Here is a 15,520-nt window from a genome sequence, read left to right as displayed (position 1 = left end):
AGATATCCTTTTATTTCCAACAGTAACAGCCTCTTATCTAATTAAATTAACAGGTGTTCTTGTGGTGGGAAGGAGGCTTATTGTTACAGGCTTCACAGAGATTCGTGGCTAACTACTTTTATGAAGAACGAACAGGAGGCCTGAATCACAAGACACATCAAACGTTTTATACTGATGCTCACAACTTAAATCTGTCAGGTTTCACCTAAACAAATCTGAAAGCAGCTACTGGAACTTTAGATCGTGGTGCTTATTTACAAATATGAACATTCTCATGCCAGCTTTTCTTCACTTTTTTCAAACTAAGAAATATTCGATAGCCTCGTGATTGCAAACTATTGCAAAAGCAATTAGAACTGCCTCACGCTGCAGAGTCTTTGTTACATTAATATTAATTTACATTGGTACTCAGAAATAATATATTCATCTTGAATAACAGCTGCCTGCCATACACTGGGCACGGGGGAGACATGAGGTAGATCATTTAAACTGCTTTCCAAAATCAAACTCCCCTTCAGACAATTTCTCCCCCTCCCCAAACTTTACAGAGTGATAGAGCTCATAAAAGAAGAAAAGCACAGGCCAAAAAGAAGAAAAAGGGGGAAAAAAATCCTTGAGCTAGAGGTTTACAACGCAGAATCAAAGATTAATCAAAATACACTATCATTCAATGTATTGAAAATTCTGCTCCTGCAATGGAAGCATCTGGTCTTAGTGGTATTTTAATTTTTTGAAGAATGACTTTCAAGTATTTCATAAAACTAAGGTAATGATATGGAACAACCAATTTTCATAAGTGATTTAACACTGCACAGAAATGTCATAAAATAAGTTATGGTCCATGAAAAAAAAACAAATTAGGATAATTCTGTGCAAGACACTTTATCAGACAAATCCTCTTTATCACCATGTTATTTTGCTAATTTAGATCAAAAGATTCTTTCTATATTCTTAGAAAAAACAGAAACTACCTAATCTAAACAAAATATTATTTTTTTAAAACATACAGAGTCCAGGCTTTTCATTTAAGGTAAATGAAATGTAACTATGTATCTAGTAGCAATTTCCAAAATTATAAATTGGGAAAAACCAGCAAGCTTCCACTTTTGCTACAGGGATGTCTTAAACATACTTAACCCATTTAAGCTCTACAAAAAATGTACTGCAACTCAGTGAACACCTAGATGACACTGAGTAAACAAAATGTGCAGAATATTAAACTATTTCCACATACGGGTTCTATTTTAAATTACATTCAGTAATTAAATGAGTTGTTATCTAAAAATGTTAAAACCTGCCACACAGCTCAGATTTGCTGATGAAAAATAAAAATGAAAGTTGTTAGTTCGCATATGAAACATAACAGCACAGATCAGCTGTGAATTGTAACCATGAATATCAACTTTTTTACTGTTACAAGTATTATGGATCCACTCCAAGTAAAATGTGAAAAGACATTTCTTTCTATGTTATCTGAAGAAATGTGACTACAGTCTGAAAATGGTAAAATACCATTCTACCTTTAATAGAAATACCTTTTCTATTACTAAAAGTATCTCTGAGTGGAAATATGAAATAACTACGTTTGACGAATGCCTTCAAAGCAGTGTATCTGTTTTAACTTAGTTGGACTTCACAGAGATGAACATCCAAGCAAGAAAACCCCCAACTCTTGTACTTTCAAATGAAGAGATACTTGTTTAAAGCAGCAGCATGGAGAATTGTTTTCAAAATCTGTTCATATTCTAAAGGAATACGTGGTCTGAAGGCTCTGCTAAAAGGAAGCATTATAGGGATTATTAAATTCAAAAGGAACACGCTCATATGGAAGGTATGTGTACACGGTGGGCCTTAAACAAAGCTCTTTCCCCCTTTTTAATACTCTTAACTTCAAGTCTGCAAATTTTTAAAAGCTCATTCTTAATTCATAACCTCTGTTTTCTTTAACTGTAGAAGAATGTTTCACATGCAACACCTAACACTCTGTAAACAAACACAAGTAGGGCACAAGTATCACAGTCATTGTGCGAGCAATATTTTACACGTTCGAATGGAAGGCTATCTTATGCAGTGATGAATCTGTCAGCAGGAACTCCATCTGTCATAATGAATTTATCACATAAAAAGTTTAGCTTTAATGGCAATCAGCAACAAAACCAGCCAAAACCAACCGTAATAAACCAAAGACCCTAAGGTACAGGGAGGTATATTTACATTGCCTGAGCTTCACCTAGAAGCGGAAAAGCAGTAACTGTCAAAGAAGTGTACAATGGTATTGTGTGCCATGCAGTATGCCAATGATTTTCTGAAATACACTTACAGTTTCAGAAAATTATATGCACAAGCTAGGGTTTTACCAGGTCAATAATACAACTACTTGTGCCTCCACCCTGAGGAAAATTTACTACAACCAAGAATATGCATGCCTGCTGACTTATATAGATGTATAAATTATGGGTTTTATGAGTGAAATGAGCTAAATAGATTTCTTCTGTTTTGAAGCATAGCAGTGCTGAGGCATAACAGAATCCTCAGAAAGAACTTCGTTAACAAATTTCTAAGAAATACATTTAGTATCAGAGAAAGATTCTTCACTCTTATACCTCATAGACCCACTTTGAATCAATTGTGTTCCAGTTTTCTCTAACACATACCTTCAATCTTTGTCTATCGTGTACTTCCATGCAAGCTGTTCCTCCTAGGAGCAAACTTCCTGCCCAGCCCCAGGCTCCTGACACCAGTTTCCTATGACAGCTGATGCTAATCTTTCCTTTCAACCTCCAGTGATGCATCCCTCCTAGATCCAGCCTCACTGAAGCCCTTATTTCTCTCTCTTCTCTATCTTACCTTTAGTTTCCTGTACATTCAAATCAGGTAACTTTTCTACCATGCGGCCAAGCGTCAGGAAAGAACACACGGGGACTACTAAACAGACAGGCACAGCCTTACTTGCACCCAGAGCAGGAAAGAAGCAGACTCTGTAAGGGAAAGTCTCCACTGTAGCTTTGGGAAGAACCCACCAAGACCTGCCAGGGTTGAGAAAGCTGAGTGAAAAATCTTTTTAAAAAATGTCACTGAATCCAGAGTCTCCAATGAACACAGATAAATCATTCTTTTTCAAAAGGCTCAGTAGTTGCTTAAGTTTGTGGAAACTTCTACAGAGATGGCAGAAGATTACTTTATCTATAACAGGAAGGCTAGATCCCTGCCTCCTCTAAAATGCTAGAGTATTAGCCATTTTCAGAGACAAGGTTACAAGAACTTATGTACTTGAACATCAGCAAAATTACAATTTCTGGAAGTCCTTCAATGCTTCTAGTTAGAGCTTCCATGGGAAAGTTTCATACACAGACCAAACTGAATACCTGGCATGGAAAACATTAGAAGGAATAATAACAGTAGGAAGCATCAGCCGACCTTAACAGATAGTGCTATTGGCCTTGCTGATAACATGCTGTCTCTCTTCCACTCTCTTTTATACAATTGCACACAGAATCTGAGTTGGAATCCAAAATAAACTATACAAAAGAAGAACACACAAATATTAAACTAAGGAAAACTTTCAGATAAGACCGTGTTGTTTAGCTGAATTAGCAGAAGATGAAGTTGTGTGCCTACCACCCAATTATGTATGGATAGCAGGAATATTGCAGCATCCTCTACAACCCTGCAATACTTCATCCACACACCTCAATCTCAGCTCACAATGTCATCATTGCAATTTATAATACAGCAGCGTGCCCATTGCTTGTTGCAGCCTGTACAAAAAATGGTGGGCATTTCTGTTTTCCAAACAAACAAAGCAAACATACCAGATTCCAGGACAGATTATTTTTTTCCATACAACTCTGTACCGTCACTGGCTTTTCTTTTTCTTTTTAAATCAGCTCATAGCTGTTATGTGGTGGAGAAACTAGTATCCACAGCAGGGTAAAAAAAAAAAACTGCAGGCATTACTACAGTATCAGTTCCATCAAGTGCCAAGGCAGAAGCAGCTGTAGTACTTACTAGTTATACCCTAAACCTGTTTTCCCTCAACTCCCAGGTAATATATAACTTAGACCACCACTCACTTTAGGTTCTGGCTTAGAGTACACAGCACAATTATTACCCTAAAATGATCTGGTAACTTTTCCTTATCAGTCTTGATCCAAAAGCAGCATTAAACATGTGATTTATTTTGCAGAAAGATGAGGCACTTAACCTTTCTGAAACCACAGATAACCCCACCTGAAAAAACTACTGCACACGTAAGAAGTTCATATCCACAACCTTAAGGCACCTATATGGGAAGCAGCAGGAATTATTTCTCACCTTGATTCTGCTGACAGCTTCCTGAGCTTGCATCATTCTCACATTCTTGGAGGGAGTTTTATCAGAAAGGAGTTGAGTTGAGCCAAGGTAATTGGCAGCAAAAATTATTCCATCGATTAAATCTTCAGGATCGCAAGGTCCAGGAACTGTAACGCAGGAAAGCAATAACTGAAGAAAATCATGCTGAACCACGGCAAAACAGCAGCACTCTGACAACTGGCGCCTGCACCTGATGGCTGCAAATCATCCTCTGAAATACTTCAGTTTAGCATGGTGATATGGCAACCAGTACTTTCAAAGGTACAAAACACCAAGCAAATGCTCTCAACATCTCTCCAGCGAAAGCTATAATTGTTAGTCCAGCCTGTCTCTCACAATAGCTCATTCTTTTGTGAGCAGGGATCACACTGGAGCAATATAATCTCTGTGTGTTCTGTTATAAAGGGACAGGCACAGTTACTCAGCTGGCCCTCACCCACCAAAACCAGCCTTGCAATTCTAAGACCAACAGTCACAAACAGAAAGAGGAAGGGTGCAATTTAATAACAGCCATCAGCCGCTTGCTCACTTGTGAGTAGCTGCAGTTAGTAGAACAGGCAGCGGAACCTCCCCGGGAATGCTTTACAGGCACAACAGGTCTCTCCTTACCAAGAAGACTGATTGCCCAATTAAGCAAAGCACTTTTACGCCATAGACCTTTAAAAATCATTCTTAGTCTCAACAAAGATATTGAGGTAAAGTACAGAGTTAAATAAAAATGTTAAATAAACAGAGCACAGGCTCTCCTGATGGCAAAACTACTCTCTTAGTCCCACAGATTCTTAAAGATCTGACTCCCATCAAATTCTGTGGAAAGTTAGAGGGTGGCGAAGTGTTTAGTGCCTAACAATGCAAATCCTTACAAAGCAGCATTTATGATCTGTAAGAATTTTGGTGTTTGGCAATTATATCTAAAAATTGTATATGTAAAAATGTTCTATTTTAACACCTTGCTACATGTTAAAATTGACATGATCCAAAAGGGAGGCTGGTTAACCTAAGAAGCTTCTTGCTTTCTTACAAGTAAGGAAAAAGAACTGATGTTCAAGACAAGTGAAAATGCAAATCACCTTAAAGGATGCTAATGGTAAAAGTGTCCAGATTTTATCACCAAAAAAATAAACTGTTTTTAGGTTTGCCTTTTTTTCCTCTAAGAACAAAGCAAAAACCTTACAATATCAGAACGGAGTTTTTATTAGTTCAAGGGATATCTTGAGATATAAGGTGATGGGGCTTAAAGTTTAACATTACTCAGAATGCCAGTTTTGTTCTAATTATAACAGAAGAGATTAACAACCACTCAGAATGAGCATAGGTAACTTCGGCCCCAAAGAAATGCAAGTCATTATTAAGATTAAAATAACAGAAGAAAGAACTGGAGGTAAGTATCACACTGAAACTATACACACAGACAGAAGTAGATGTATAAATCTTATGAGCAAGCTTGTCTCCTTTATGGTTTCTTTAAATATGAAAATTTATGACTAGTAATTTTAAGATGCTCATCTCCAGTGTGCAGAATTGATTCAGATACTATGTATCTGGAAAACTCTCAAAATGAACAAGTCACTTCAAGTACATGACCCGAAGAAAGGGAATTTTTTCCTTAGGTAAATGTATGCATCTGGAAGTACTATATATTTGCACACTCTTCCAGTCCTGAAACCATACAGCATTTTAAGTGTTGCTATTTGTTACTCTACATGTCAAGGCCTTTTCACCACTTCCACCAGTTCACTATAAAGTGGAAGTGTACTATAAAGGGTACTTTATAGTACAATTTTTGATCAAAACACAAAAAAATAGAGACTGAGGTGTAGGTAAGACTTCCAGAAGGAAGCATACTAAAACCAAAAAAGGTATGTGCTCTGTTTTCATCAGATGTGAACACACAGACAGCACTGCTTTTTATAAGACACCCTCCATTTACTACCTCTGACAATGACATTATTATCTGAACGAAAGCGTAGCATAGGTGCTAGCAAGTTTTTCTTGGACTGCTAGTGCATAAAAATTGAAAATTTGTTTTTCTAAGGAATTTGCACTGGACCAAGATCTAAGAAAATTTTAGTTTACAATTATTTTTTTTAAGGAGGGGAGGACTATTTAAGATAGCCCTTGATAGACAGGGCTACCACTACATAATGAATTTCCATTCTAAGAGAGATCCTTCATTGCTGCAAAATTCCAAAGCTCAGCTAGTTTCAAAACAATACATAAAATTTACATTAGTTGACATTCTGGCCACAGACTCCAAAATATGCATCTCATACACTGAAGACTAAACCAATGACCAATTTGTAGTCTAAAAAGAATGATCACATAATAGTTTAAACATAGCACACTGTAAAGCAATCCAAGGAGTTCCAAGACAGTCCAAATGATGTATCACATCAACTGTATTTCTGGCATTTCATCAAGCACATGGAACAACCACTGTCAGGAGAAAAAAAACAAATGAAACTTCGAATTTTCTGCTTCTGTCATGCTCTCATAATGAAATAACTGGGTTTTACAGCATGTGGTCTTCCTGTATACACAGGATGCAGACTCACACAAAAGGTAACAGCAGTTCATGTAGCAGACAACTTGCTTTTTCACATTGTTCTGAATAAACTCAGCACTAGTACAAGCACAACCTTAACTCTAAGACAGGAAGCACGATTTAGTTAGAGGACAAGTAGCTGTAAAGCAGTGCAGATTTCCTCTGGCAGGCGTGCCAGTTAATCCAATTAATGCAATTCTGGTAATTAATCCAACTGAGATTGGATTGAGCCTGCCAACTGAAATCAGTGCTGGAGAAAAGCACTACACTCTTCTTGCTTAACCTATTTTCCTTGACCACATGCATTCACATGTGTTGTGTAAATACCATTAAAAATTAGTAGTGTTTTAAGTGATACTGATTAAAAAACAGCAGAACAGAGACAGAAACTATGAATGAAACACTAAAAAAATAAAAGCTCCATGTTTCTGAACTTCTGAAAGAGCATAGTAGGATTTAGCTCAGGTTCCAGATTGAACACAATTTAATCTAAATCAGCACACTCAACCCTAGCAGCTTTTCTATGCAGCAAATAAAAATAAAATTTTATACATTATAAATATTGGCCTTTTTTGGATATGAAAAAACATTTAGGAATTGTAGAACTATCTTACCTTCAACATAGGTTGGAAATGCAGCCAAGCTTTTTCTGGACTGTAATGAAGACAAAAAGGATTTCAAACAGAACAGACCATACAAAAATATGCATTAAAAATTTCTCCATGCCAAAAAAATTAAGAAGTAAATCAGTCATAGTTATTAGCAAAGGAAGATCATTATTTCTTCAGATTTATTATTATATTTAGTATTTTCAAACACTAAGCACCTACTAGAGTTAAACTCAATGTATTCCGTTTGTGTTGTCATCTATCAGGCAACATGCTAGGCCCAGTTTTCAGTTACTTGTTGGTGTTTAACAGTATATTAACTGTCTACCAATAGGTGCTCTACTTTTACTAACCAAGAAGTATGCAGGAAAATACATCTTATCTCAAAGACACTGGATCTTCCAACTACAAATACATACATGCAAGAATATATAAAATTATGCTATACTGTTATTATTCATGACTGAAACCATCAGCACAGTCAGTTATTCATTAACAAAATTCTGTTATTCATTAACCAAATTCTGTTATTCATTAGGACTGTTCTTAGATGTATCACTCACATTCATACAGCCTACAAAAAGCCTTCTAAGTTTTAACAGGTTAGGTAACAACCTGTATCCTGTGGGGTAACTGAATTCACTAACACTTCACCACCAACTATGTTTACACTGTATCAAGCACAAAAACACATCTGGTAGCTTCAATTTCATAAAAGGTGAACAAATAAAAAAAGATCCTGACTTGCATATGTAAATACACAGTCTAAAGTAAGACCTTGCTTCCAACTGCAATTTTATGTGAAAGACTCTGTGACTAATAACTGAAACACCTGAAAGGTACAACTTTCAGTGAGTAAGACTCACCATTTTGTTATAATCAAAAACATAAAACACATAGGAAAATTTATCAAAGAAAATTCTGTGTGGCAATGTATAGATGGTAATAGGTATATTGAAATATCTGCTGCTATATTATGTGTTGCAGATAAGAATTTTGGATAGTCCAAGGATTACAAAACTTTAATGACTCTACAACTGATTGTATTAGCAATAACTCCTCCAATGACTGCTTAATGCAGTTTTATTAAAAGAAAATCTATATATGATCAGAATAATGCATATCATCTTAGACAATTTCCAGTATATTTCCAGACACTAACTATTGAAATATATGCCAGATTATTTTCCTTTATGACAGGCAATTTACTAGGTTCTGTGTATTACTGGAAAAAACAAGTAAACTAGGAAGGTCAGTTATGTGACAGGTCGAGTGACTAACCCCAGGGAGTGTTTTTCACTGTAACAAATAGAAAATGGATGTAACAAGTAATGTTTTCCAACCAACGATGCTCGTCTTGCTATAAAATAAAAAAACTTGGGAAATAAAAACAAAAGGTGCATGACACAGATAGGAGAGCCTGCACAGACTTTAAGTACTTGCTGTTCCTTATGAAAATGACTAAGCTGTACTGCAAAACCAAGCAAGCTCTCCATCAGAGATTGTACTAGCATAAACAAAGATGTCAATAAACAACGATCTCATGCTGCCCAAGCATTTAAGCTGCTGTGAGGACACCGACACGCCTTTTCAGATCTGTGGCTCTTTCACCTCTTCAGATGAATGTTTTTACTGGAGCACTTACCCATACAGACTTCAACAATTGTTTGTAATTGCTGCTGGTGTAGTGCTACGAGGGAGATTCAACCACTGGACGATGACAGGCCTAGAGGACAAATCCCCTACACACCAGAGACAGCTCATGCATATAAATGCCCTTTCCAAAGTACTTTTATTTTTTTTAAACAGGGTGAACAAAGTCTGTAATTACAGATTTGGCAACTATTCAGCAATCTGACTAGCTGATGCAACTTCTTTTCAGGATAGAGTGGTGTCAACTGTCATCATGTATGCTTTTATTGCAACAACTCACACACAAAATTAAGTTTTTTTGTTCATTACCCAGGTTGAAAAACATTCTACTAAGACCACAGGAATAGCAAAGTAACAGGTAAAGTTACTAATAGGAGGAAACCTACACCTTTTAATTTTACACATCCATGAATAATGAAATACCAAGGGCATTAATGTTTCATTACTCCTGTTAATCTCATTGCCACCTAGTATTATAAAATTTATATTTTAAAAAAAGGTTTTACTAAGACCTAAAAGACATTCCCAAAAATTATGACGCTGCTTTATCACTGTTGTTCTTGCATTGGAATTACTAAAGCAGGCATTACTGCTCATCTGAGGGAAACAAACAGCCTGACACATCCTCCTGTGAAACCTGGTTTATCGCCTCTGTCACTACGTGTGAGCACAAGCTAAAAACTGAAAGGATTAGCATCTTGTTTGTTTTCTTCCTTTGGGTAAGCTTATCGATACCTGAGAACTGCTAAAAGTTAGGATATATATGAAGTGACAAAATCTGTACTGAAGAAAGCTAAAGGCTTTAACAAGCTAACAAAATAGCAGATGAAAATTTAATGGCACAATCTATTGTTGAAGGCTTTAGCACATGAGAAATTATGAGTTTCTTAAGTCTTTTGAAACCTTTCATTATTTTCTAAATGCAAATACAAACTGGCACAAATACATACATGTTACAAGCTTTTTAATCCCTTGATAATAACAACAGAAAAAAAGAAAGAATGGATTACTAATTAGTATTTCAATTTTAATCATATTTCCAGTTACAGTACATTAGTTTTGTTCATTGTGGAAGATAACTCATGCATCGCTACTAGTAACAATATGGTATCTTGTTAGACTAGTTTCTAGACTTTTTTTGAAATTTAAAAAACAAAAAGCAAGTAAACCAAATATTTGCAGATTTTTCTGTTTACAGAGACAGCCATTCTATACTAATCCAAATACTTTTTATGTCAAATGATTTTCTTTTCACACTGAGAGAAGTTCTACTCACACTTCTCATTTTGTGTTGGTGGAACTACTGCAGTGTAAAAAGCTGCCAGGTGAGGAAAAAAAAAGATTAAAAAAAAAAACAGGAAAAAAAAAGAAAGAAAAAACAAAAGAAAGTAAGTATTTAGCTTTATTTTGAGGAGCCTGGACTCAGGAACTGACTTCTCACTGTGAATCACTGGCAGGTCAGTTTCTACAATGACCAAATATTAAGCAGCATTACTGCAATTACTGTTTAATTAATTTTGAGAAACTTTCTTTTCTTTGAGGGAAGACATTCTGCATGGAAAAAAGAAAAGGGCTTCCTCCTTTTGCCTCTAAGACAGAGGTGATGTTGGCTGTTTGGTAAATCAATACCTCCCAGCCTGTTAAATAAATTTAGTGGCAGCTGAACACAGAGTCAGAAAGGCCATGATAAAGTCTTAAGTATGTTAGAAATTCAGATAGCCAGGCAAGCATAAGGGAAAAGCGCTACAAATCAGCTTTTAAAGTCTGTTGCAATTTTAGAAGAAGAGAAGGGACTGCACAGGTACAAGGGAGAAGGAAAAGAAAAAGGCATAAGCAGGATGAACAAGACTGTGGCTTTTAAAAAGATTTCACTCTACCTCTTTATTACTGGAGGCCTCTGCTGTACTGCAGACATCCTGGTGATGTTGCCTACTTGACGATTCAGCACCACGAGGTGAAGAGGAATCTGGAGATGGAGACTAGATATGGCAAGAAAATTAAATAATAATCTCAGTGACCAGTGTAGAAATTGTTCTTCCATATTTTCCTCTAACTTGGGAAACAAAAAGAAAAAACAAGACAAATGCTTTTAAAATGTTGTAACCTTTGCTTTTTATCATAATGATCACATATCAATATCTCAGTGGACTTATTCTGAACAGCTAAATCTTTTTAAGAGCAGCTGTGTTTATTTGTCAGTAATGTATGAAATGAAGCAGTTGGAAAATAAGAAGCTGTACTCAGTGGCAAGCAACACTCGGCCAAAAAGTGTGTCATAAAACTGTATTTTTGCAAGGTGAATGGAGGATCGTCTTATATTGGTATTAGGTCAACTACTCACACTTACTGTCAGCATTGAACTAAGCTGCAGTTACAGGACTTTTCAGTTGCACAAGTACATGCCTGTTGCATGCAGCCTAATGACTGTGAGCTTATTGAAGGCTGAAGGCAAAGCAGACTGATGTCCTAAGCTCTGACATTCTAGGAAAGAAAAGATAAAGTCACTAAGAAGTAAGCTGTGATGGGAGACAGGTGAATTGACCATGACCGGAACACAGGGATTCAGCTAAAGAATACTTAGTTGTCAAATTGGGGAGAGTGAAGAAAAGACTGCAATTTCCCCATAAGCACACATACTCTCAGGTATAATTAACCTGAAGTGCTAAACTAATCTAAAATGAGCAGAGGTAGGCTGCAGCGGTTGTCCATAAGTGTTATTCCATCATCTTCGAAAACAACTTTTATAAATTGTACAGAGTAATACTAATGTATTCAAGGACTTATGAATATGTTCAAGGACTACTCAATACCAGTGTAATCAAGGAGTATGATTCCTCATCCTAGACAGTGCAAACTTGGAAAATACTTCACAGTTCATGCTATGATCTTAGTATTATACATGCTCTCTAGATCGTATTTCCTCATTTTTCTCCCTTCACCATAAACAATTCAGTGGAGATGTCTTTCCAATCATGTCCTAGTCATTCATGATCATCAAGAATGTCATGGCAGAAAAACAAGGGGAACAGCATCAGATAGACAGAAAAGCAGTATCATGGAATATCTAGATCTATGTGATCTGTCAGCAAGTACCTTAGTAAAGGGAAAGAATGCTTTGGGAAAGGATATTCTAATCATAGGCAATTCCTAATGAATGCAGTTGACACTAAAAAGCTGTAGTGAGGTATCTAAAGTCCAAAGCAAGGGGGACTAGTATGGGGGTATGACACAAGAACACAAAGTGTGGAATTAATGAAGGTGAACAAAATGAAAGAGAGTACAAAGCTTCAACCCAGCAGGCATCTTTAAAGGCAGATCTTAAAGAGATACCTGCAAAACATGTCAGTCTGCATGCCAAAATGTGAATCCTCAAAGGAAGGTTTAGCATTTAGCTATGCAAGATGGGTGTTTAGCCCAGAAGCTCTGGCATTCTACAGTCTCCTTTGACACAGGGAGCTTGGCCCTAGCTTTGCCAGCTCAACAGTTCATCACTGATGGCAAAACAGTCAAATACTACTCTTCTGGTTTCATAAACAATTACGTGACATGGCTTTTCTCTAAGCCAATGAGTCACACCAGAAAAGGGCTACACTTCCAGGGCTCTGAGCTGGTAGCAGCTCCAATCTAGGAGGGTCCTCCTGCTATGCCTCCACTCCAGCTGAAACATTGAATTGAATGAAATAGTGTGTGGGGGGGATTAAAAAAAAAAAAAAAAAAAAAAAAAAAAATCTAAGTTTTGCAAGCTTAGCTTCACAGACACAGAACAAAACAAGAAAATAAAATTACCTTCTCCTCTTTACCCTCATTCCTTTAAAAGGTCTATCTTGGCTAACTACTAAATATTAGAATTGCAGTTAACTAATAAAGGCTCCCACAGAGTTACAAAGCAATTCCTTTTACAGGTATCTCCTGAGTAAAAGAGCAGTCCTTGCACCTCCCCGTATTTTGAATTACAACTGCAGGGCAAAAAGGAGATGCAGCTGTGAAATGATCTCCAACCAGATGCAGCTGTGAAACGGTCCCTAGAACACTGGCATATGCTTGTGCCATCAGACTGAAGGATTGCTCATTGCACCACCAGCGTTCAGGCACGGGCTGTGGGAGAGATACAGGCTCCCCTGACTTGCTGTGTAACTGCCAGAGTTACAGTGCCACAGAGACTCAACTGCACAAATGGCAACTCCTATTTACTTAAGGAAGCATCCTCATAGTGCTGACATTCCCAATAGTTACATAGTATTTCTGTATTAGGATTAAATATAAAAGGTGCACAATACTATCAAATTAATAATGGCATCGGGATATTGTAGGATTGAGCTGTAAATAGTAAACAAAGAAACTAAGTAAGGCATATCATATTTTAGTATCAAATGTTTCCACACAAAAGAAAGTTTGTTAAAATGCCTGGAAGTTCTTATATTCACACACTGAAGTGATAACAATAAATTATTTCATTTAAACCAGTTGGTTGCTGACATTAAGAAATTTTGCACCATTTAAAATGTGTTAACAATTACTCCAGTAGTACTGCAAATACTTTTACTCAGCTACTTTCATGTACAAAGTATCAGAACTAAGCAACCATCAAAACGATCACACAGCTTTCTGTGTACTCTGTTTGAATGTCTGCTCAAGTTTTTATGTGAAAAAAAACCAAAACCAAAACTACCAAACCCAAATATCAAAAATACTATAAAGTTTGCTACATGACATAACATGAGAGCTGTCCCCAAAAACATCTGTACAAAAAAGTTCAGTCTTTGAAGGCTAAACACTCAGTTCTCTTCTGCATCAAAATGCATTTTTAGAAGTATCATATACAATGCACAAGGAAAGAATGCAGTCACAGCAACAACAAGAAATATTTTGATGCATCATAGTGGATAGACAACTTGCATAGCTGCTCCAAACACTACAACTGAAGTCTAAAGTAAATGCTTAGTGACTGCTTTGTTGTCTGTTAACAAAACAAATCTTAGAAGCCTAACAAAAATGCTGTCAGAACAAACATAGTAAGTTCATGTGAAGCATGCTATTATTACGTAGAAACATCCATCAATGGAATTACAAAGTGTTTTCTTAAGTGCAGCAACAAAAAAGTACTAGTTATCCCACTTCTCCTCTTGAAAATCTACTTACATTTTTCTTACGATACTCAACCTGGTACATCCAAAAATTCTCCATCTCAATTTCGGCGTCGTTTGACTCTAACTAACATGCAACCCACCCCACCTGAGAAACCTTCCTTGCTATTGTGCAGAGGGATTTAGTAACAGAACTTGTAACAGGAGAGGACTGTGTTGCATCTAACCTATCCAGCTGAACCCAGCTGGCTACTGAATAGCTCATGAAGACAAACATAACTGACACTGGAACATCTTCAGATACAACCACCTGCTCTTGCTTTATAAAAGCAGTGTTGTTTTACTCGCCTTTAGCAGCAGCTTATCTGAAAAGAATATAATCTAGTGGGTCACATCATCACACACATGGCTGGGACAGAGGGGATGAAATCAACAGCAATGCAAGATTCACTTAAACAAGAGGTCATTACTTATATGACACTAATGTCCACCTACAGGCTTCTTGGCAGAGGAATGGCAAATATAGTCTTCTTGTACTTTAGTTCAGAGGAGACAACTGGATAAAGCAAGGCTTTTAAATTTATTTGATTTCAGTGATAAAAAGTCTTCTGAGGGGTACCCATAAACATTAGGCAAAGGTCAAAGCATTATGAAATATTCAGGTCCAACATGCAAGTATAGTCAGATACATAATTTCACAAGCACCGCCCAGTACAGCACAACTATGGCAGAAAACCTCTTCGGTTTTAGAGCAACTATGTTGTGGCAGAATATCTAGCGCGATTTGAACAGTTGAAATTCTGCTCTTTAAAAGGTAGATTGAGACCATCAACATATGTTCATAACTTTTAGATGGGATAAAGTACTCAATAAAGAATGGAGCTGAAAGCCAAACTTCCTTACAAAATAACTAATCACCTTTATTGGTTGTCTTTGTTTAAATTTGCTTTAACTATAGTGTTAAAAATGGAGGGTTTGAAAAAATAAAACCAACTCATAACTATTGTACACGTACATGCAAACTACGGCACAATCTATGCGATTTTATTTATGACTGTGATATAAGGATGAAACTTAAGTTTGTACTGTAGTCGTGCTGTAATTGTAATTGTGATGTAACTGCCTCTGCACATACCCAGTGCACTCACCCATCTGTTTGCTGGGTGGTCCAGGAACTGCCCCCTGCCAGTTTGTGCACAGATGATACAACAAGTTGACCTGAGAGAAGGTAACTGACTGAACTGCTCACTTCAGAACAAAGCATTTGACTAATTGCT

The 15,520-nt window shown here is 36.7% G+C and overlaps 1 protein-coding gene across 1 annotated transcript in view; it reads right to left on the bottom strand.

The window, feature by feature from the left end:
* The window catches only part of APBA1 (amyloid beta precursor protein binding family A member 1), a 98,540-nt gene that overhangs the window by 16,319 nt on the left and 66,701 nt on the right, over window positions 1-15,520 (bottom strand). The window contains exons 3-5 of the mRNA XM_072859086.1: window positions 11,037-11,138; window positions 7,513-7,552; window positions 4,315-4,460 (exon numbers count right to left, since the gene is read on the bottom strand). Of these exons, the coding sequence (XP_072715187.1) occupies window positions 4,315-4,460; window positions 7,513-7,552; window positions 11,037-11,138 (288 nt within the window). The remainder of the gene's footprint in view (window positions 1-4,314; window positions 4,461-7,512; window positions 7,553-11,036; window positions 11,139-15,520) is intronic.

The sequence above is a fragment of the Ciconia boyciana genome, chromosome 4 (genome assembly GCF_034638445.1).
Source record: "Ciconia boyciana chromosome 4, ASM3463844v1, whole genome shotgun sequence".
Taxonomy (NCBI): Eukaryota; Metazoa; Chordata; class Aves; order Ciconiiformes; family Ciconiidae; genus Ciconia; species Ciconia boyciana.
This window is presented reverse-complemented; position numbering and strand designations above follow the sequence as displayed.